This window comes from Grampus griseus (genome assembly GCF_964374135.1).
Source record: "Grampus griseus genome assembly, chromosome: 14".
NCBI classification, from domain to species: Eukaryota; Metazoa; Chordata; class Mammalia; order Artiodactyla; family Delphinidae; genus Grampus; species Grampus griseus.
Window position 1 is genome coordinate 67,647,334 of NC_139008.1, and position 22,619 is coordinate 67,669,952.

General features: G+C 50.1%; 1 protein-coding gene across 1 annotated transcript in view; it reads right to left on the reverse strand.

The window, feature by feature from the left end:
- Window positions 1-21,506, reverse strand: part of KIAA1755 — a gene marked incomplete at both ends in the record, with an annotated part of 31,037 nt that extends 9,531 nt beyond the window's left edge. Inside the window, 9 exons of the mRNA XM_082670737.1 lie at window positions 491-589; window positions 2,307-2,423; window positions 4,010-4,093; window positions 4,996-5,089; window positions 7,621-7,744; window positions 15,418-15,615; window positions 16,104-17,442; window positions 21,105-21,302; window positions 21,492-21,506. Coding sequence (XP_082526863.1) covers window positions 491-589; window positions 2,307-2,423; window positions 4,010-4,093; window positions 4,996-5,089; window positions 7,621-7,744; window positions 15,418-15,615; window positions 16,104-17,442; window positions 21,105-21,302; window positions 21,492-21,506 — 2,268 coding nt within the window. The remainder of the gene's footprint in view (window positions 1-490; window positions 590-2,306; window positions 2,424-4,009; window positions 4,094-4,995; window positions 5,090-7,620; window positions 7,745-15,417; window positions 15,616-16,103; window positions 17,443-21,104; window positions 21,303-21,491) is intronic.
- Between the last annotated feature and the right edge of the window lie 1,113 nt (window positions 21,507-22,619).

Consider the following 22,619-nt stretch of genomic DNA (forward strand, 5'->3'; position numbering starts at 1 on the left):
GCGGCTTCTCTGCCCATTTAGAATCAAATCCCAACCCAACTCCTCCCTGATACAGCCCCATGGATCCAGAAGATCCTCTCGTTCTATCCTCCTCTCCCCCACTCTGTTCCACACTGGCCTCCTTGCTCTTCCTGAACAGACCAAGCACAGACCAAGTCCCATGGCTCCGTCCCATCCTTCAAGGCTCAACTTCTATACCCTCCTTCCCCATTTTTCTCAATCTTACTTTCACAGCATTCAGCATCACTTGTAATGACATGTCCATTTCTGTTTATTTTTTAAATTATGACCTTTCGCACTGTACCATGAGCCCCACGAGGGCAGGGACAAGTCGATTTGCCCCAGGCTGGGTCTCCAGGCCGTGACACATGGTGACTGCCCAGTAAATATCGGTTGAATGAATGAATGAAAACAAAGCCCCTTCACTGAGCCCTTGGTCCATGAAATAAGGGATGTGGTGTGGTTTCCCCACCTCAGGCTCTTGTCTCACCTGCACCCCTCCAGGGGGGTCACCCTTCTCAAACTCCCTGATGGAAGCCTTTAGCAGCGAGGAGGCCTGGCGGAGGTCAGCAAGGAAAGGGTCCAGCTTCTGCATGAAAGGAGGCCAGAGTGGGGATGTTAGCCTGGGCCAGTGAAGAGGGTGCCTCTCCCCTCCTCCCACCAGGAGGACACGCGGGGTGGTGGTTCTCAAACTTCAGCTGCATCAGAATCCCCTGGAAAGTCAGTTATAAAGCAGGCTGCTGAGCCTTCCTCCTGAGTTTCTGGTTTAGTTTCTCTGGGGTGGGGCCTGAGAGTGTGCATTTCTAACAGGTTCCCAGGTGGCCCTGATGCTGCTGGTCCAGGGACCACAGTTTGAGAACCACTCATGCTGGGAATGAGAGAGAAAAAGAGAAGACAGGCCTGACTTACTCCCAGGCCTGTGGGAGAGGGAATGGTAGGAGGGGGTGAGAGGGCAGGGGTAGAGGACATCCTCTCCGGCTCCCACTTCAGCCCAGCTCCACCACTTACTAGCTCTGAGGCCTCGGGCAAGTTTCTTAACCTCTCTGTGCCTCTACTTCCTCTTCTGCAAAATGGGATCATTTCCCCATTTCCTGCCTTAGAGGCTTGTGGGAGGACTAAATGGGTTTATTTGTGCCAGCCACTTAGAATAGCACCGATACTCATCCTCATTACCAGTTTTATATGCTGGCTCTATAGGTAAGATTTCATTTAAAGGGAAGGTTTTAAAGCAAAAATATAGTTCAAAGGCCCCTGGATTAATTGGAGGCCTCTGGAGAGGGGAACTGGGGGCCTGTGGGACAAATAGGAAAAGAGATTTTTTTCAGTATATACCCTTTTGTACCATTTGAATTTTGAACACAGGGTCTATTCAAAAATAGACCCAATCTTAAAAAGAAGAGGACCAGGCCGAAAGCAAATAAGCAAACAGCCGCGTTAGACTATAGACCAGTGGTTCTCCATGCATGATGGTTGTGTACCCCAGGGGACATTTGGCAATGTCTGGAGACACTTTTGGTTGTCATCATTTGGAGGATGCTGTTGTCAGAGTGGGTAGGGGCCAAGGATGGTGCTAATCACATGACAGTGCACAAACAGCTCCCCCAGAAAAGAATTATCTGACCCCAAATGTGAATAGTGCTGAAGTCGGGCTGCCCTGGTCTAGAGAAAGCCCTGGGCGGGCAACTATGGGCACTGGTCCTGGTGCGGTTCAAGCCCATAAGCTCCTGTGTGTGGCTGTGGAAGTTGTGCCTATCCTATGCATCCTCATGTGTTAAACTGGGCATGAGGTGCCCCCTCGCAGGGTTGCGGTGAGGAAGGATTGAGGTCACACAGGAAAGGAGCCCAGCCCTGGAAGTTTCCTTACTTCCTCCCTCTTACAGAAGGGAGCACATCTGCCTCCCTCACCAGACCCCAAGCTTCCCGAGTTTTGTGTGTCCACAAAGCAGATGTCTGTAAATGTATTTGCAGTTAACACTAACATCACTCTTAGCATGTGCCAGACACTCTTCTAAGCTCTTTACACACATGAACTCAAGCCTCACATCAGCCCCATTTCGTCACTGAGGAAGAGGGCTCCGAGAAGGTGTGTAACTTACCCAAGGTCACACAGCAGAGCTGGGATTGAAACCCAGGACTCCTGGCCCCAGAGCTTGAGCTCTTAGTCACTCCACTCTGCACCCTCATTGTAAACACTTGTTGAATGACTGTCTTTGAACCTGATAAGTTCAGTGGATCCATGGGGCAGGACGGTGAAGGGAGAAACAGAAGGGGTGAGGGTGGGGGGTGAAGGCTGTGATGGTAGATACCTGGAAGAATTGCACCCATTCACCGTGGCAGTAGGGGAAGGGGCCTTCCAGGGCCATGGGCAGCTGGCTGGGGTCCACGTGGCGGCTGAGGGCCTTCAGTGAGGTCAGCACCTCTACCTGCAGACAAAGAAGCAAGTCAGAAGGACCAGGGGACTCAGTGTAGAGACAGATGCTTGAGAAGGTCCTGCCCAGACCCACGCCCCAGCACCACCCCACTTCCCATGGGTAAGACTGGTCTTGGCTTTAAGAGATGGTTTCTGGGCAAGGAATCTTCTCCGGAAACTCTGACAAATCAAAATTGAGAACCACACCCTGGGTAAGAAATGGCAAATAAACAGGATTCGTACTGCCACTGTCCTAGCCTGTGCCCGAGGCAGACATTAATCAATGACGGAACTCCTTCCTTCTGAGCTGGGCTCCTTCCCAGCACAGGTGTCCAGGCAATCAAACAAACAGACTGAAGCTGGCCCATGTCTTGTAACTTCTTTGTAATCATTGTACTGTTCTCTGGAGACCCATCAAGGTACTATCTTCTTGGGGTTGTTGAGAAAGGTCACCAAATCCTAACAGTATCCCCTAAGACGTGGAGCAGGGACTAGGTGACTGCATCTCCCCAGGCAGTGATGCTTGAGGCTTTATGCTATGAATGGCTCCAGATACCTAAGCTTGGGATGGGGAGAATTCTGTGGCGTTTTGGAGCCCATTTTTCATGCCTGGTATTTAAAGTGTGGTCCACGGACCAGCAGCACCAGCATGACTTAGGAACACGTTAGAATGCAGAATCCCAGCTCCCATCCAGAGCTACTTAATCAGACCTGCACTTGGACAATCCCCAAGAAATTCATAGGCACCTAAAAGCTTGAAAAGTACATCTCTAGTTTACAATGTGCCTCTTTGTTAACCAGGAGGTAGAAGGAGACCTTTAGAATCATTTCCTGGGGCTTCCCTGGTGGCGCAGTGGTTGAGAGTCCGCCTGCCGATGCAGCGGACATGGGTTCGTGCCCCAGTCCGGGAAGATCCCACGTGCCGCGGAGCGGCTGCGCCCATGAGCCATGGCGGCTGAGCCTGCGTGTCCGGAGCCTGTGCTCCGCAACGGGAGAGGCCACAACAGTGAGAGGCCCGCGTACCGCAAAAAATATATATATAAATAAATAAAATAAAATCATTTCCTGAAACAGGGCAGAGGGCAGGGTGCCCACGCTCGTGACCGTGGTACATGGCACTGATTAAAGGGAGCTGCAGTGCTCTTTCCCGTGAAGCCCTGAATCAACTTAGCATCTAAGTTGGAGATGCTGAGAGAAACTAGGGAGAGAGATACAGGAAGGGCCAGGTGAGGTGTGGAAACGGCCCCTCTAGCTTGCTGTATGGCCTTGGACCTCAGTTTCCCCATCTGAGAAGAAGGGAGGAGGGGTTGACAAGATGAAGCTTTCAAGTGGGTTTCATGCTGCGCGCAGCTCTCAATCACGTGGTCGTGCCCACCGGGAGCTGCTAGGGTTGCCAGGGAGAAATAATTCTGGGGCTGATTTGGCAATGCTTGCCATGGGGGCTGGGCAGTAGAGTTGTAGCATCCTGGACTCGTATCTAATGGACCTACCCTTGATTATTTCAGGGCCTCTCCTAGCTTGTGAATTCTGCCATCCTTCACCCCAGCTCAGCTCCAGCCCACCTCCCCTCCGCCGCAGCCGATGCTGCCTCCCCCTCACCTGGATGTCAGATGCCTCCAGCTGGAGAGCGGCCTCCTGCTCCCCCAGGAAGAGCACAGCACGGATGGAGGTTGGGACCAGAGTCTGTTGGAGAGAATCATTTCAGAGCTGATCCGCCTAGGCTTTCACTGAGCCTCCCGGCTAAGACGTAGGCAAATGGGCCACAGGGATGGGGTGAGGGTTCCCCATGGCTGGGACCCTTATGCAGTATGGAGGGCTTGGATCCGTATTTGGAGGGTGAGTCAAATGACTTATTGGGAGTCACTGGAAGTCAAGAGAACAGCAGGTCCAAGCTGGACTGCAAACTTCCCAGGTGCCCCACCCACTCTGGGTCTCAGTTTCCCCATCTGTAAAGGGAGAAGGACTTGGGCGTGGAGGTCATGAGGTGAGCATATGCCAAACTTCCATTTATGCTGCTGCCCATACTGGTGAGTTAGCAATCTCTTCCCTCCCCCATTCTCAGTTCATTGGCTAAGCCTAAGCCAATCAGTATGTCACATTCCCCTGACACGGAGATTGGCTGATGGATGGACAGCTGAGCGAATCTGGGCTAAGGAGACACAAAGAAACTGAGACTTCTGGGAAAAGAATCACTCTTTCCTACCGGACTTCAATGAAAGCCCATATGAAGTTAGAGCTGCAGGGAACCACACTGCCACCAAGAGGGGGACCTGGCTGAGAAGGGCACTCTCCCAGGAGAATGGGGCCAGAAATAGGGAGATAGAAACCCGATCTTGGTGGCAATATTTGAGCCCCTGAATCAAGCCATACTTGAAGTTGGGTTTAACTCCCGGACAGTGGAGTCAGATAAACCAATGAATGACCTTTGTGTTTAAGTGTGGCTGGGCTGGGGTTTCTGTTATGTGCAGCTAAGACCCTACCTGGGTTCCTGGTCCCAGCTCTGAGCCTCTCAGGATCTGTGAATATCCTAAGGTCCCCGGTGCTCGCAAGACTTGCGAGGCTGAGGCTGTCCACCTCCCACTCACCTGGGTGGCCTGCAAGGCACTGACCAGACCGGGATGTGGGGGCTGTTTCCTGGCATCAATCACGACCGCCAGCCCCTTGGTTTTATCTTCAGGCCTGTGGGTGGTAAACAGAATTGACAGTCTTGCTGGATGAACTAGGGCCCTCGAGGGGGAAGGACCTAGTGGAAGGTGAGGGAAACTGGCTGCTAGAAGCCTGGATTTACTGGTGAACTCTTCATCCCATGGGACAAAGTTCCAGTGCCTCCCTGTGCCCCTGACACACACCACTTCCAGGAAGCCCTCCATGATTCTTCTCCAGGCAGAGTCCGTTATTCCCTCTTCAGCACTCCCACAGTACCTCACACAGCTCTCTCTTACCCCCTAATAATCATGAACTATAAGTTACTATCCCAGTTGCAGTAGGAGTCACCTAACCTTCATCCACCCCTTTTGTGTGGGCAGAAGGTTCACTTTGTTCAAGAATCCAATTCCCTCCATATAATCACGTCCCCCCTCCGCCAGGGGCTGGTTTCTGATTGGTTGAGGCCCACAGTAGACCCAATTCCCCTGGCCAATGATTGGTTTAGATAGGGAACATGTGACATTTTCTGGCCAATGAACTGTGAGGGGATGTTTGCTGGGGGCTTTTGGGAAAGATATCCTCTCCGTAAAAAAGTTCTTACAAAGAGATATAAGGCAGAGACGTAGACTGATACATTTCCTTAGCAGGTAAGACATTTTGAATTGGATTTGTTACTTGCAGCCAAAACACCCTCATAGGTTCACAGTGCACTTTTCGGTGATTACCTTAGGATTTTCCAAAGTGGCCCAATTGCAGGACTTGTTAAAATACCAATTCCTCACCCCCACCCCTGCTCCACCCCCCAAGAAATCTGTCCAGCAGGCTGGGGGTGGAGCCAGGGAGTCTATGCTTCCAAGTGCCCTGACCATTCAGCCAAGTTGGGAAAATAACCCCCAACGGCCTTCAAGCCTTACAACCACCCAGTTCACAGACGAAACCAGAGGTGGCCAGTGCGGGAGTGGAGCTATGGCAGTCACCCGGGCACGCTGTTTCACCTGTCTGGGAGGATAATAATCGTGCGGGCTTCAGGAGGCTGTGCTGAGGACTGATGGATTCATTACTGTAAAGTACTCAGGGACTGCGCAGAGTAACAGGCATGTCAATGTCTGCTGTCATCCCTATCCTGGGGGGGAAACTGAGGTACACGGCGGTGCTATAGCAGACAGTGAGAGGAGGCTCTCGGAGGTGAGGCCAGGGCTCCGACTTCGTGCTCCACACCTCACCTGCCTCTCGCTATGCCCATGCTGGGAGAGAGGTTTATTTCTCCACCTACCTCCACTACCAGCCTGGATGCCCCTAGAGGTCAAGGCCCAATATAGGAGTATCTGGGTCCCTAGTATGGCCCAGCATGAAGTCTGGCCCAGGGCAGGTGCCCAGCAATGGAGTGGAGAAGCCAGCCCAGCATACGAGAACCCCATGCACAGTTCACGCTGCACCTCACCCCCACCTCTTGTGACCACGCTTGGTCCTCAGAGCCCACTTAGTCATCCCCCTTTTTCAGGGAAGCCTCAGAGAGGGGAGGTTACCTCCTACAGGTAACACAGCAAGTTGGTGGGATTCCAGCATTCTGTCTACCATGACACTTAGCACAGAATGGGGGTTTCCATCTCCTCCTCAGACCAGAAAAGCCACTCCACTTTGGACAAGAAGAAAAATCTCAGTGACCAGCAGGTGGTGGTGATGGCTCCTATGGGGTGGAGAAGGTTCCAAAGGGTTCCATCAGTCCCTCCACCCCCTACCCCAGCAGCAGAACCTCTAGGTTGGGATCTATATCCACAGTCCCAAGCAAACACCACCTCTGAGACCGCTCTGGCTGGGGGCTGGGACTCAGAGGAAAGATGGTGCCTCTTCCCCAGCCAGTGAAACATAAAGTCCGAATGGGGGGGGTGGAGGGAAGGCGAGGTGTTAGAAATCAGCCTGGTCACTCATCACTCATTCATTCTTTTACTCTCTCACTTATTCATTCATTTATCCATTCACCTTTTCCTTCATTTGTTCAAAAATATTTATAATTCATATGCCAGCTCAATTATCACCTCCTCAGAGAAGCCTTCCCTGATTTCTCAATTGAAATTAGTTGCCCCCCCCCACCCTCTTCTCACTCTACAACAGTGGCTCTCAAAATGTGTCCTCAGCCCAGCAGCATCAGCATCAGGAAACTTGTTAGAAATACATGTTCTCAGTCCTTATCCAGACTTAGTGAATCAGAAACTCTGGGGGTAGGGCCCAGCCATCTGTTTTTACAGACCTCTGGATGATTCTGATGCCTGTTGACTTTGAGAACCACTGATCTACAACATCCCTGTTTTCTTCACCACATTAACACCCCTGAGAGCTGCTTGTCCATGTCTGTTTCTTGCACACCATCCACCTCCCCCGCCAGCCTGTGAACGCCCTGATGGCAGGGACCAAGTCTGTCCTGCTTTCCCCCCAGCATCTGGCTCAGGACCAGCTCTGGAAACAGATGACTGGCTGGAAGGATCTCTCCATCTGCTACCTGGTGCTGGGCTCTGGACTGAGAGGTCAAGGGGGGATGGGGTGGTCAGGCTAGCCCAGCCCCTTACCTGGGGATGGTGCACAGGTAGGAGAACAGCTTGGTGACCTCTGAGGCCGTGCACCATGGTGCCTCCCAGGGCCCCTTGGTGGTTGACACCAGAAGCAGGGGCCGCCCTGCCCTGTCTCGACCTCCTACAGGAGAAAGCACAAACACTGAGAATTTTGGTGGAGCCCCTCTACGGGAACCTGCTCTGTGACCTCCAAGCCTTTGCCTGTACTGGTCCTTCTGCCTGGAATACCCTTTCTCCCCTCCCCCTGTGAACTCTGAACTCTTATTCATCCCTCAAGACCCAGCTCAAAAGCCACTTCCTCAGAAAAGTCATCCCTGAAACACTCCTCCATGCAGAGGCAGCCTCACCCTCCTCTGGTCACCCTCTGTACTGGGCAACCTGGGAAACGAAGCTCACGGAATGAGCTTTGGGGTCACACAGACATGGGTTTAAGTCCCAGCTTAAACCCATGTTTAAGGGACACACTGACTTGCTGTGTGCCCTTAGGCAAGTCAGTGTGTCTCTGAGTCTCAGTTTCGTCATCTGTTAAGTGGGGAGGATACAATACTGAACTTATGAAGGTATTTTGAAGACTAAATGAAACAGTTCCTGAGAAGCGCTTGACACAGGGCAAGGGCCTAATAAAAAGCAGTTGTTACAACGATCATCATTTCTGTCCTCATCTCAGCCCCCCGTGTGCAGCCCGTGGCTGCCAGCTCACTATTTATTCTTGCTGACTTCCAGCCATGAGTTCTCCACCGACTATTTCCTGTTCCAGGAATCAGGACAGGGTGCTCCGTGTTCCCCACAGGGGTCAAGAGTCTGAGTCCCAGGGGGTCAGCACAGCCTGTCTACGCTGCGGGGAAGGGGAAGTACGGGGGAAAGAGTCCCAGGCCTCTGGAAACTGAGCCTGTCCTGCACCCTGGGCTCGGAGCCCTGCCCCCCAGAGTCACCTCATTCAAGGCCACCCTGCGATGAGCAGGATCTACTGCATGTGGGTACAACCCTCCACAGTGTGTAAGTGTGTGAGACCCTATGTAGCTCATGAAGCCTTGGACAGACTTAACCACCTTCACAAGTGCTGCCTTACACAGGGGTGAAGCCATCTAGAGCATTCTTTCTTTCACATGTTTGAAAATTTTAAAATTTAAAAATTAAAAAATCTACATTTGTATATACATTTTATGCAAAAATATATACATTAATATATACATTTGTATATACACACAAATATATATATTTGTACATATATGTGCATATATATGTATATATATATTTTTATATCCTCTTGATATCATGGGTTTGATTTTTCCTAATATTCATTTATATTAAATTCCAAAAGGAAAACTTTTTGTTGGGGACAATACGGGAAATTTGAATATGAGCTGGGTATTGAGTAGTATTAGGAATTATTTTAAATTTTTTTAGGTGTGCTTAATGACACTGTGGTTATTAGGCAAAATGTCCTTGTAGTTAAGAGATGCACATTAAAATATTTACAGGTAAACTATGAAGATCTGTAATTTACTTTAAAATACTTCAGGAAAAAAAAAAGATGAAACATGCCAAAATGTTAAGATTTATTAAATCTGAGTAATGGGTATGTGGGTTTTCATTATCCTATAGTCTCTACTTTTCTCTATGTTTGAATTTATTCATAAAAGAAAGTTTTTAAAAAGTGAAATAATTAAACCATGAAAAAAATTACATAACTTGCAAAGTTAGAGATGTTTGTACATATCCCTCTGAAATCCTCTCAGGGCCATTGGGTCCCTCAGGTCAGGAAATGCTACATTATGTCCCTGGGCCCATTTTATTGATGAGGAGACTGAGGCCTGGAGAGAGGAAGCAGCTTCCCCGTCTGCCACAGTACCCAACTTGCCAGTTAAGGTGGGGGGTCATGCCTGATTCAGTCCTTGACCCTGGACCACACCGAGAGATGAGCTTTTGTCTGCTGTATTGGAGCTCAATCACAGTTCCAGTGGTGCTACTCCCCTGCTCTAGAACCTTCCATGGCTTCTCATGGCCTCATGCAGAAAGCACAAATTTCTCAACCTGGCACTTAAGTCTCCCCAGGATCTGCACACTCTTCCAGCCTCATTTCATATACTTTGGGTTATGACCTGAATTGTGTCCTCTCCCCCCAAATTCATATATCGAAATCTTAACCCCCTAATACCTCAAAATGTGACTGCATTTGGAGATAAGGTTTTTAAAGAGGTGATTACGTTAAAATGAGGCCATTAGGGTGGGCCCTAATCTAATATGACTGGTGTCCTTATAAGAAGAGGAAATTTGGACACAGACACACATTGGGAAGACCATGTGAGGACACAGGGAGAAGATGGCCATCTACAAGCCAAGGAGAGAGGCTCAGAAGAAACCAGCCCTGCCAACACCTTGATCTTGGACCTCTAGCCTCCAGAACTGTGAAAAAATAAATTCCTGTTGTTTAAGCCCCCCAGTCTATGACACTTTGTTAGGGCGGCTCTAGCAGACTAATACACTATGTCTCTCCTTGTCACCAATGGCTCAGCTGGAATGGGTCATCTGTCACTGCGTAAATTAGCCTGACCCTTTCCCACCTCCCCACCTTTGTTCACACTGTTCCTTCTGCCAGAGGTTCCCTTCCCTGTCCCCTCTCCATCTGGTGAAACTCTCCTCAGCTTTCAAAGTCCAGCTGAGATGCCACCTCCTCCAGGAAGACATCCTCCCTGCCCTCTAGAGAGACCTTTCTCCCACCCCAGGTTCCCCCAGCAAACCTAGGCCTCTTTTAGATCCTGCAAGACTGAGGGCTCCTTAAGGGTGTTCACTGGCTCAAACTCTTTATATCCCAGTGCTCAGCACAGGACAGGAGCCAATAATCAATGTCAGGAATTGACCAATGAACAAATGGTCAGAGTGGGGCCTCTCAAACTTTGTTGTGCTAGGGATCTTGCTACAATGCACACTGTGGTCCAGCAAGTCTGAGATTCTTCATCTCTCTCTAGCTCCACGTGATGCTGATGTATCTGATCCCCAGACCACACTTAGAGTAGCAAAGGGTTCAAGCACTCAGGACATTCCATACTGGGACACAGTGACCAGTTCAAGTGTCTGGTCCCCCCGCCAAGCTCTGCCTGGCACAGGGCTCTGCACACAGCCAGGGCCGGCTGAGCACGCAAGATGCTGTCTGAGTGCACTGCAGTGATGGACAGCTGTCCACCTGATCTGCTTACACCTGGAAGGCCCCCTTGCCCCAGATGCTACCCCGTCTGACAGCTGGTGCCAGGAATACCATCGTTAGCACCTCAGAGCCTGGCTGGAAGCTGCGCTGTTCACATTGGGTTATGATCTCAGGAAGAAATGGAGACAGCAGGTTGGGAGGTGGTGGGTGGTGTTACCCAAAGGCACTGAAAAACTTGTTGTACCTTCTAAAGCACTCCCTCCAAGTCTTGGGGTGGGGGGAATGCTAGTAATTTAACTGGCAAGCAATTTTAAAATATTGAAATATACATTTTTATATGAAAGTGCAAATATAATTCTTAATTATAAGAATTATAATAATGTATAGAAATTTTAAAGACAAAGATTTTAAAGATATGTACAGAGCAACTGAAAGCTCAGGGTGAGGTCTCAACCCCTGGGACCCTGTTCCCTCTCTTCTGCATCAGGGGCTTTTTGTGAAAAGCCCTCTCCAGAGGCTCTGTGCCTGTGGTTGGCAGACTCATGGCTCCAGAGATGTCCATTCTGGAATCCCCAGAGCCTGTGGATGTGCTAGCTTACCTGGCAAAGGGACTTCGCAGATGTCACTAAGGTAGGACCTTGAGATGGGGGAGATAATCTAGGCCTAGATTATCTAAGTGGGCCCAATCGAATCACATGATCCTTAAAAGTAGAGGCCCTTTCCTGGCTTCAGCCAGTCCGAGAAAGATATCAAGACAGATGAAGGGTCAGAGGGATGTGCTGTTGCTGGATGTGAAGGTGAAGGAAGGGACCACAAGCCAAGGAAGGTAGGCAGCTTCTAAAAGCTGGAAAAGACAAGGTATGGATTCTCCCCTAGAGTATCCAGAAAAGAACACAGTCCACTGACACCTTGATCTCAGCCCAGCGAGATCTGGGCTTTCTAACCTATAGAGCTGTAAGATATTACATTTGTGTTTTTTAAAGCCACTGAGTTTCTGGTAATTTGCTATGACCACAATTGGAAAGGAATATGTAACTCCCACCCTCAGAATGGGAGCAGTCATTCACACCTTAGTGCTGATTAGTCTCTTTCCGGAGAACAGATCTTTGTGGAAAGTTTGGAGCTGAAGGGACCTGAGGAGAAGAAAGGAGCCAAGGAGGTGAGGGAAAGATCCTAATAGGGAGCCTGGGATGCCTGCTTCACACGGACTCGCCTGGAGCAGATCTCGATCTTGGAGCACAGACTTTGGGGACTGTTTCCGCTACAAGGAAACTCCAATGGAAGCAAAGAGACCAGTGAGGATACTACTGTAATAGGCAAGCAACTATGCTGGTTTGGCCCTGGGTGGTGTGAAGTCATCAAATTCTGTATATAATTTGATGGAAGAGTTGACAGGACTTGCTAACAAATTGGATGTAGGGTGTAAGAGAAAATCCTCCAGGATCTAGTGTTCTAGGAAAGATTAGAAGGCTGGGAAGGGTGCAGGGGGTGTGAAATCAGGAGTCCATCTTTGGTCATGTTAAGTTAGAGATGCCTGTTAGACATCTAAGTAGAAACATCAAGTACACGGATGGATAGATGAGTATGGAGTTCATGGGCAGAGTCCAGGCTGGAAAAATAAATGTGGGGGTTATCAGTGTAGAGACAACACTTAAAACAAATATTCACCAGTGAGATGGGATGAGATTGCCAAGGAAGTGAGTCTAGGGGTAGAGGAGAAGGGGTCCAAGGACTGAGCTTTGGGGAGCCTCCAATGTTTCCAGGTTGAGACCTGAGGAGGAGGCAGCAAAGGAGGCTGAGAAGGTGTGGCCGGTGAAATAGGAAGAAACCCAGGTGAGAGTAAAGATTGAAAGACAAGTTGAGAAGGCCTTTCAGTAAGGAGGGAGCAGTCATCTGTGTCAAATGCTGCTGATGGGTCAAGGATGATGAGGACTGAGAATTGACGATTGGATCTAGAAACATGGAAGTCATTGGTGACCTTGAAAAGACCTGCTCCAATGTCAAGGTGGAGCAAATACTCTGATTAGAGTGAGTTGAAGAGAGACTAAGAGGAGAGGAGGTACTGAGATATGGAGCACAGACAACTCCTATGTGGGGTTTTGATGTAAAAGAAAGATGAGAATAGGGGCCTAGAATGGGTCATTCCAAGCTGGGCACGCTCCTGTGCTGATGGAAATGGTCCAATGGAGAGGAGGAAAGGTGATTACGTAGAGAAGAGAGGAGAATCTTGCCAGAGGGATGTCTTTGAGTAGCTAGGGAGGTGCAGTGCACCAGTGGAGGGATTGTTCCCCGTATCTGGAATAGGATGCTGAGGGGGTGGGTACCGATGCAGGTAGGTAGCTAAATGGGGTGGCAGGAGTTTGTGGACGTTCCTTTTGATTGTTTCTACTTGCTCAGTGAAACAAGAAGGAAGGTCATCAACTGACAGAAGGCTGAGGGAGATGGTGGTGAAGGTCAGAGGAGGGAGCAGGTGTGAAATTATCATTCAGGAAGGACAGTGGGGGCACCTTTCAAGACTCTGGAAGAGTAACAGGATCCATGGGCACCAGTGGTACCCACTGGAGGCCAGTGATCAGGAATCAAATGGGCAACCAGTCGGTGTGGTTATGCGGACTTTCTGGCTTCGTTCAGCTGTAAAGGTGCAAGGGGGGGAAGCAGGCAGAGAGTTGGATTTAACTGAGGTTGGGATTTCTCCAGGAAAGTACGAAGGCAGAAGAGAAAGGCAAGGGAGATGAGAGTGTTTAAAAGGAAGTGATCACATTGATGAACCATGGAATGCAGGCTGGGAAGGAGGAAGTGGGGACATGATGGAGGGTGGGGAGGGACAGTGAAAAGGTGGTTGGATCAATGGGTTGAGAGTTCTGGGGGACAAAAGGGCTATTAAAATTGAGGTAATGTGCGATCTGGGAAGAGAGACATAGTAATGAGGGAGGGAGCAGTGAGTTATGGGGGACGGCCATGGGAGGAGTAGCTGGGGTAATGAGGACAAGATCGCTGATGAAGAGGAGGTCGAGGAAGGGAATGGAAAGAACGTCCATGTGGAGAATGTTCATTCACTCCGATATTTTTGAGCATCGACTATGTGCCAGGCACTGTTCGGGCACTTGGGACCCATCAGTATATGTTGCAAGCCAAACAAATTACAAGAGAGTAATTGTGGAAAGAGTGACAGCGAGTCAAGTCCAATCTGCTTCCTCTCCTTCTCCTCTTACACAAGGAGGAGCATGAGGCTCAGAGAGGGCAAGTGACTCTTCCAAGGTCACACAGGGAGCTAGGGGTAGAGCTGGAACTGGAATGAAGGTCTCCAGCCTCTAAGAACAGGGACTTTGACGTATAAAACCTGAGCTCCTGTAACATGACAGCCCTAAAAGGATCGTGAGATTCTGTGTACATTAATATGGGAATAAACAGCATGAGCTTCAACAACGATGACCAAGAAGATGACAGACGATGCTCCCCAAAGCTTCGAAATGACAGAGCAATGTCCCCACAGACGTGTCCTGCAGAGATTTAGAAGTCTATGAAGTAAAAGAGAATTGCAGAACAGTCAGTTCCCAGAAAGCACAGTGGTTTCTCTTGCTGCCAGAACTTTGCACATGCTGTTCCCTCAGCTTGGAACACCATTCCCACCACTTTACATGGATAACACCTACTCATACTACAGGACTGAGCTTCACATCACTTCCTCCACCCCAAGCCTGGGCCAGGGGCCTCATCTGTCCTCCCACAGCCCCCTGTACTGCCCCACAGTCACAATTTCTTTACACTGTATTGTAATAACCTGTTGAATTTTCTCCACCACTAGAATATAGGCTTCCTGAGGGCAGGCTTGGTTCCCTGCTGAATCCTCAGTGCTAAGCCCAGGGCGTGGCACACAGTGGTGCTCAATAAATATTAATTGCAAAGATGAATAAATATTAAACAGGAGTGATAATGCTCTCAGTATTGGATGATGTTAATGCCCAACCGGACCCCTTCCTCAGGCCAGAGCACCCATCCCCCAGAGACTGTAATTATTGGCTGTAAATTGGCTTAGAGATGCCCCCTTGTCTGAAGAATTGCCCTCAGTTGAACTGGATCATGGGCTCACCTGCATCCCCATCCCAGGATCAGGCTACAGTTGATGACTGACAGATCCAGGGGTACAAAAGTCAGCCCCTGAACCTTAAGATGGAACCATCTCTGTGATGGAATTCATGCTCCAGGAACCGGTCCCCCATCCCCCATCCCCCGCCCTGGGGAATCAGGCCACATGCAGGCTTAGCTCCTCCCTTGCCCTGCCCTGCTTCCCTTCTCCCCTTCCCCTGAGAGCAACCCTCAGTAAAATAAATCACTTTTTCACAGATCCCTGTCTTAGGCTCTGCTTCTAGGGAACCTGACCTAAGACATCCACCTTGACGGCCTCGCTGAAAGTAAGATGGAAGGATGGATGGATGGATGGATTGCTAGAAAGTGCTTTAACCTCCTTCATTGGAAACTTATGGAATCTGAGTCCCAGGGAGGCTTGATCCAGCACACAGGCCTCTAGGACTTTCCCTGCCTCCCCTATACCCACCCGCATCTGAGGGTACTCAGGGACCCCAGCCCCATTCCCCATCCCCACAGCTCTCTCCCCTCCACCTCCACTTGCCCCTACAATCCCTGAGGACCTGGCAGGCATGCTATCCTGGAATGGAAGATGTCCATGCTCAGAGCCCCAAACCTGGGCTCGGGCCCTGGGGGCTCCTCATTCAGAGCGGGGCCTTTTTCTGGAGGGCCTTCAGAAGCTTCTGGGAAGCCAGCCTTTTCCTCGGTCAGTGGGTCTGAGTCAGCGTCTGGGCCAGATGTTTTGGTCTGAGTTGTTCCAGCTGGAGAAAAAAAACAACAAAGAGTGTTAAGCAGAAGATGGATTTTCCCAGGGAAAATGTTTTCTTTTTCACTTTCTAATAGTAACGGCTTACAATATTGATCTCCTTCTATGGGGCAGGCATTGTGCTAAGCTCCTTACTTCTGGTGTGTCTTTGACCCTCAAAACAACTTGAGGGGGCAGACGAGATCCCCATTGTATAGACAGGGAGACCTGGACTTAGAGAGGTTACGTCCTCGATCAAGGTCACCCAGCCAGTGCGTGGCCAAGCTGGGGTGCAGACTCAGGCCATCTCAACACAATCACAGAACCTTGCTCAATTCCAGGCCCATGAGACCTCAAGCCTTTTGACATGCCACCTCATGCTCTAAATCCCTGAGACTGAGCCAGCCCAGGTGGGTCTCTGCCCCTGACAGCCTGTGCCACCTTGTCACCTGATCACATGCAGAGAACAGTTCCCCTGTTCAGCTGAGTGAGTGGGCAACTTACCTTTCCCCAAGCACTTGCCTCGGTTGGGTTTGGGAGAGTAGAGTGAACACAAGACTTTCCAGGGCCCATCATGCTGGAACGAGGCTTTCTCCTGAGTCACAGGGCCTTGCCTCTGCCACTTTAAGAAAGAGAATTTGAGCCCAGGAGTGGGGGAAGTGTTTTGACAGGGCCTGGCCACAGGCTTGGGAAGTCTCGCATTTTCCTGTTGGGTCCTCTCTTCCATCTTGGTTGCAGGGGCTGGAGAAGCAGGAGGGGAAGCTGGGCGCAGCTGGGCAGAGGTTGCTTGTTTTGGTCCCGGATTGAGCTGGACTATATTCTCTGAGTCTCCCAGAGGTCCCTGTGTCTTGGAGGGAGCTGACTCTTCTGAGACACCTGGCCCGAGGCCAGAGGCACCATGCAGTGGGTTTACAAGGACGCTGAGGTAGGGCTCTTGGGGCTGGTGTTCTGAGTCTTGGGTGGGAACTTTATGATTAACCTTTCTCCTCAAGTCGCAAACACAGGGTTTCTCCCCCGAACTTGCTGGCTTCTCACAAGTCCATTTTTCCAAGGAAGGCCCCCCATTGGCCCCTGAGAGAGGCAGTATCCTTTGAGAGAAAGGGATTTCCTTAGTTCCAGATAGCTCCTCCTGTGCGCCAAAAGGAAACCCACTGGATGTCTCCACCTCCTTACTGGGAGACCCTCCTCGGTTCTCTTGGGAAAAGTCCAGGAGAGCCACATAATCTCCCTCCAAGTCCTGGCTGGCCACTTCGTCCACCCCGAAGCCCACCTCCCCAGGCCCAGCTTGCTCCACTTTGATGAGTCCTGGATACTTGTCCCCATGTGTCCTGCCCTTGCCCTTGGCCAAACTCTGGGCAAGCAGCACCGGGCTGCCTGGGGACCTGGCCTGGTGCAGCTCTTGGGGGCTGTTCAAATCCAGTGCTTCTAATTGAAGGGATCTCCAGGCTGGGGAGAGGATATTTACTGCTTGGGGTCTGTCATCCACAAACTCTGGGCTGGTTATTTTGGTCCAGGGCACAGGGGCAATCCCATCTTCTGAAGCTACCAGGCAGTTGTGTAAGGGACTGCCCTCAAGGTCACTGTTGATGGCCTCCAGCCAGGCTTGGGTGAAAAGTATAGGGTAGGATGACTCAGGAACAGGCTTCGTGTCCACTGTGTGGAGGTCCACAGAGAGGCACTTGATCATGATGCAGACGGACTGCTCCTCCCGGGGCTCAACTTGGAGGTAGAAGTCACCTTGGCGCAATAAGAGGGGATTGAGGGATGCCAGGTGGACCACAACCTCATCCCGCAGGCACAGAGGCCAGCCTTCATGCAGGAAGAGGTGGTGTGAGTAGGGGGTCTGCAAAGAGAAGGGGCTGGCATCAGAGAATCTGGCCCTGAAAACCCCGCCCACGGGTTTGCTTCCTTCCCTCTCCCAGCAGGAACCCTGAACGGGTCGGGGACTCAGGTGAGGCAAGAAAGGTGCCTAGGACACAGCATCCAAGGAGGCTCCACTCTCAGCATCCTGCAAGTCACACAGCCCCAAGAGGCAGCGCCTCCTTCAATGTTGTGCCTCCCACGCCTCTTGCTCACCTTAGTCCTGGCCCTGACCTTGAAAATACTTGCTAGCCTACTGGGCCAAAGGAGAAAAGCTCTGAGTGCCAGGCGCCAGTTAGCAAGCACCTTTCCCACGAGGATCGTCCTGCTGGCTCCCTTCTCCTCTCCACCTATCAAAACTTCTCTCAAGCCAGCTCAAGCTAAACCCTCCCCTTTAGGGCCAGGGAGACGTGGTTTCCGAGGTCTGAATCACTAATTTGTGCAAATGACTTAACTTCTCTGAGTCTCAATTTCCCTATTTGCAAATAGGAATAATGATACATAGTGGTATTATTGGGTTGGTATGAGGATCGAGTTAGATTATAAATACATTTATGTTTTTTTAAAAACCAACACAATGCATAACATATAATAAGTAGACGTTCAATAAATACTATTTCCCTCTCCCTTTGACAATATTTACCTTTTGAAAAACTGTAGGATTTTCAATCTTTAAAAAACGTTACTTACTGCCTTTATTCCATTCTCTAATTTGTAAAGTAGAGAGATTACAGAGTGAAGTAGAAACGCTACTAAGTGAGAAGTTAGGAAATCTGACCCTGCCACGAACTTGCTGGATGGCCCTGAAAAATCATTCCGCTCTTCTGGGTCTGAAAGTCAGACCCAGAATATTTATCTGTTTGTTTATTATTTATTTATTTCCCATTAGCAGTTAACAACACGGCAGGTGAGGCTAAACAATAAAAAAATTTAAACAGAGGGTGCCAGCAATTCTCTACACAGGTAGACACAGCAAGTCATCCTGGGGCCTCTCCAGGGGGCTGTCAGGGCTGTGCAGACCCAGTGTTCAACAGTGACACCACGTGGCAACAACAGAAACGACAGCTCCACCAGACTGCCAACAGGTCTTTCTCTACCTGACTTTTGGAAAAGAGTCTGATCTGATTCCTACAGATTGAATAAGCCCTGGATAATCTCATATAATTTGCATGTGTATATAGGAGACCTCCAGGGGGTGACACTAAACTTCCTGTTAATTAAGCAGGTGCTTCCTGGAATTATTAATTGGGGAAATAATGTGATCTGACCATACTTGTACCTACCATGTTGATAAACCAGTTCATTTCAGTTACACTGCAGATTCGGCTATCTCCAAGAAGTTTCATATCCATAAACCCCACGAGTCTGTGTTACTCCAGCCTTTCCACATAGCCTTCTGCTGTTTACAACATCCTTTCCGTCACCTTCTCAGTGAACGAGACGAAACAGTCCAGAGGTATTTTGCAAATAGCAAAGCACCATAGAAATGACTGTTACGATCATCTTATTTGACACTCAGTAACTCAGTGGTGCAGGCAGTTCAGGAAAGTTCCTCAACTTTACAGATGAGGAAACCGAGGCTAAAGAATTGCCTCATGGTCACACAGCTGAAAAGTAGCGAAAGCAGGACTTGTGCCTAGACTTCCACATTTGGAGTCGGCTGTATCTGTCCTTAGTCCCTCCAGACCTCATTGATGGTGGCTGTCTGTCTGGGTGCTGGTGGTTATAAAGGCAGACTTTGAGGCTGGCCCATTCTTATTTCAGAGGGAGAAAGGAGACAGTGGGAAAGTAACAGCCAGCAGCTACTGAGCAATTACTTCATGCCAGGCTCTGGGCTAAGCTGTGTGTATCATCTCGGTGAGGTACATACATCCTGTGTTATTAACATTCCCACTTCCTACATAAGAAAACTGAAGCTCAGAGAGGTGACATAGATCCCCCAACTCCATAGTGATGGAGACTGGATTTGAACTTGGGGCATCTGACTCCTGAGGGCATACATGAAGCCCACGCTACTACCCCCTGCTCTGAGACGACACGAATTCACCTATAACTACGATTAAAGTTAAAGATAATTGGAAATAAAGAAATCTAAATGTTGTGACCCTTGTCCCTAGAAGAAATGGGGAAAGAGGCAGTGCAAATGCAGTTTTAATGGCCAAATAAAGGAAGCAGGCAGTTGTACAGCTTGTCAGGGAGAAGAAATAAGGATGGGGAGGATATGGCTTAAATGATGTCAACATGGATATGTGGAAATTGGCTGCAATGTTTCAGTGAGACTCTTCCTTCTCCTAAAAGAACAGCAAATGTGTATGGAGCTATTTCTGTGTGTCAGGCACTGTGCTAAGTAGCTTAAATGAATGATCTATTTCCTTCCAGTACCAACCATCTCTAATTCTGGCTCCTAAGCCTGAACTTTTAGCTGCTACATTCAATTTCTTTCTAGCACTGAAATGACGCACACGGTCCCTCTGCTTATCTGTCCTCCCGATGTGCCAGGTCCCCGACAGGCATGAGCAACTCAGGAAAGGCTAGTAGGACCTAAGATGCTGTTAGCGATTCTTGACGCTGGGGCAGTAGGGGTGGGCACTGAATAACAGAAGAGTAGGGCAGAGTCAGCAACTCTGTGAAGGGTGTGGGTAAGTTCTAGCAGTGGGCATCTGAGGCTTTGGTCTCCAAAGGCCTCTCCCCACCCTTTCTTAAAACAGTCTCCACCCTCTGAGCTTAGAGGTAGGCGTATGACTCAAGAGTGGCCAATCCTGGTATCCCATTCCTCTGGCTGCAATAATTGGTCCAAGCATGGACACAGGATCCAAGCCTGGCCAATCCTGGTACCCCATTCCTCTTGCCACAGTGATTGGTCCAAGCAGGGACACAGGAGCCGAGCCTGGCCAATCAGGATCCTTCCTTGTGATTTTTCTATCTGCAGCCGATGCGGAGGAGTTCATTTTCCTCTCCAGAGTAGGATTTTGATCCTAGTACTGCCCTGGGCTCCAGCCTTGGGAAACACCTAGCCTGTAAGAATGATATCGGCAAGCAGTAGAAGCAGAGACAAGAGACAGAAAGAGTCCTGGAGGAGTTTGATCAGCGGAACATCTCGGGCCTTGGTCCGAATCACCCTGTCCTGGTCTGAGTAAGGATCTGTCATTTGCAGCGAGTGAGTCCTGCCTAAAACACTTTTCTTTTCCCTTTGCCTCAGGAGAGGCCTCCCTGAGATCTGGGTTGAAGGAGTCTCCAGGGAAGAAAGTGAGAGTCCTGATGCCACAAGGGCTCCAGGGAAGGTCTAGGACATTCTCTACTATTTCCATTGGAGCTGCAGCACTTCAGCCAATACAGCCAGGTGATGCCCACAGTGCCAGTTCCTGGGGGCCAGAGAACCCACAAGGCTGGCCTCCCTCCCTGTTAGTCAAAGTGCAAACGTGATTGACTCCTAGATGTCAGAGCGTAAAGGGCCAAGTGACCTTCCTGTCCATTTGTGGGGCTGAAGTGTTTTTTGGAGAAAGTAATGACACCTGAAAGCCATCCCACGTCCCCAGTTCATGCCCTTCAACAACACACTCGCCAGCCCACCTCCTTCTCTGCTCACCTCCAGCCCCTGGCCTTCTGGGAGAGCTTGTCCCCTGCTCCCACATCCCTCTGACTTACACAGGCTGCTTCGCGCACTTGTTCACACAGGCGCTTGGCAGGGATCAGGAAATCCAGGAGGAAGTTCAGTCCATCGCCCCGGAAGTCAGAATCCAGGAGACGGAACACCTGACCCAGGATGGTGGGTGCTGTGGCCTCAAAAGGGGGATAGAGGCCCGCCAGGGCATGCTGGATGGCGGCATCCAAGGAGGGGGGGTCCTGTGGGGGACAGGAGGAGAGGATGAAAAGTGACAGTAGCAATAATAATAAGGGTAGCGGCCACTTCCTCTGACCTTCCTGACCTCAGATAACTAAGGCTCCTGCTAACTCTGAACTCCGCTGCTACACCCTCCCACTCACACACCCCCTTCAGCCACATTGGCCTTCTTTCCTTTTCTTCAAACATACCAGGCACAATCCCATCTCAGGGCCTTTGCAGCCTTTGGCTGTTCCCTCTGCCTAGAATACTCCTCCTTAAGACATCCTCACTCCCTCACCTCCTGCAGATCTTTGCTCAAATGTCCTCCGCTGATCCAAGGTGGAGTAGAGGAACAGGGGAAGGCACCCAGGTCAGGGCCAGAGGGAAAGGAGAGGTCAGCATCCCCAAATGTCGCCACCTGGCTGACCTGCAGACCTGCACACCTGCAGTTTGAAGCTGAGCCACCAGCAAAGCCCAGCCTAGATGAGACAAGCCCCAGTCCACATGCAGACACATGAGTGATAATGAGTGATTGCTGTTTTATACCAGTCAGTTGGGGTGGTTTATTACACAGCAGTAACTAACTGATACACGTTGATATGATGGATGCGAGCTCCATCTTCATCCATCCAGGATGCCTCCTCTAGATGTTTACGGGGCACAGACCATCAATACATAAATCTAACTCAATACCCTCCTAAGCTTACCCTTCCCCCCACATCCCTACCTTAGTGATTGCCTCCCCATCCAGTCAGACTCCTAAAGCAGAAATCTGCCCATCATCCTGCCCCTTCCTCCTGCCTCTACTGCCCACAGACAAGCCTCACCACATCCTAAACAGTCTTCTCCCCTCCATCAGCTCACCAGCCCACTCTCTCTGCTCCGTTCGCCTGCCCTGCCCAGATCCAGGCCCCCATCACCTCTTCCACTGAATCACCTCCTCACTGTTTTCCCTTCTCTAGTCTCCCTCCTCTCCAGCATTTCTCCACCAGGACCCCAGGGTGATCTTTCTCAAATGCAAATCTGGCCTTGTCAGTCTCCTGCTCAAAGGTTTGACACTGCCTTCAGAAAGCACCTGGCCACACCTCCAGCCTCACTGCTCTCCCTAGGCTTCTGCCACTATGACACACACGTTCCCTCCCTTGCCTCCAGGACTTTGTACATGCTGTTCCTTCCTCCAGGGATGCCTTCTACTTCCATTCCCACCAGGCTAACTCCTCATTCTGCTAGATCCAGGTCACCCCTCGTCTCTTCTAGGAGACTTTCTCTGATCTCCCACTCCCACCCTAGCTGGGTCAGGTGTCCTCATTTCTGGGCTCCCATGGCAAATCCCACGC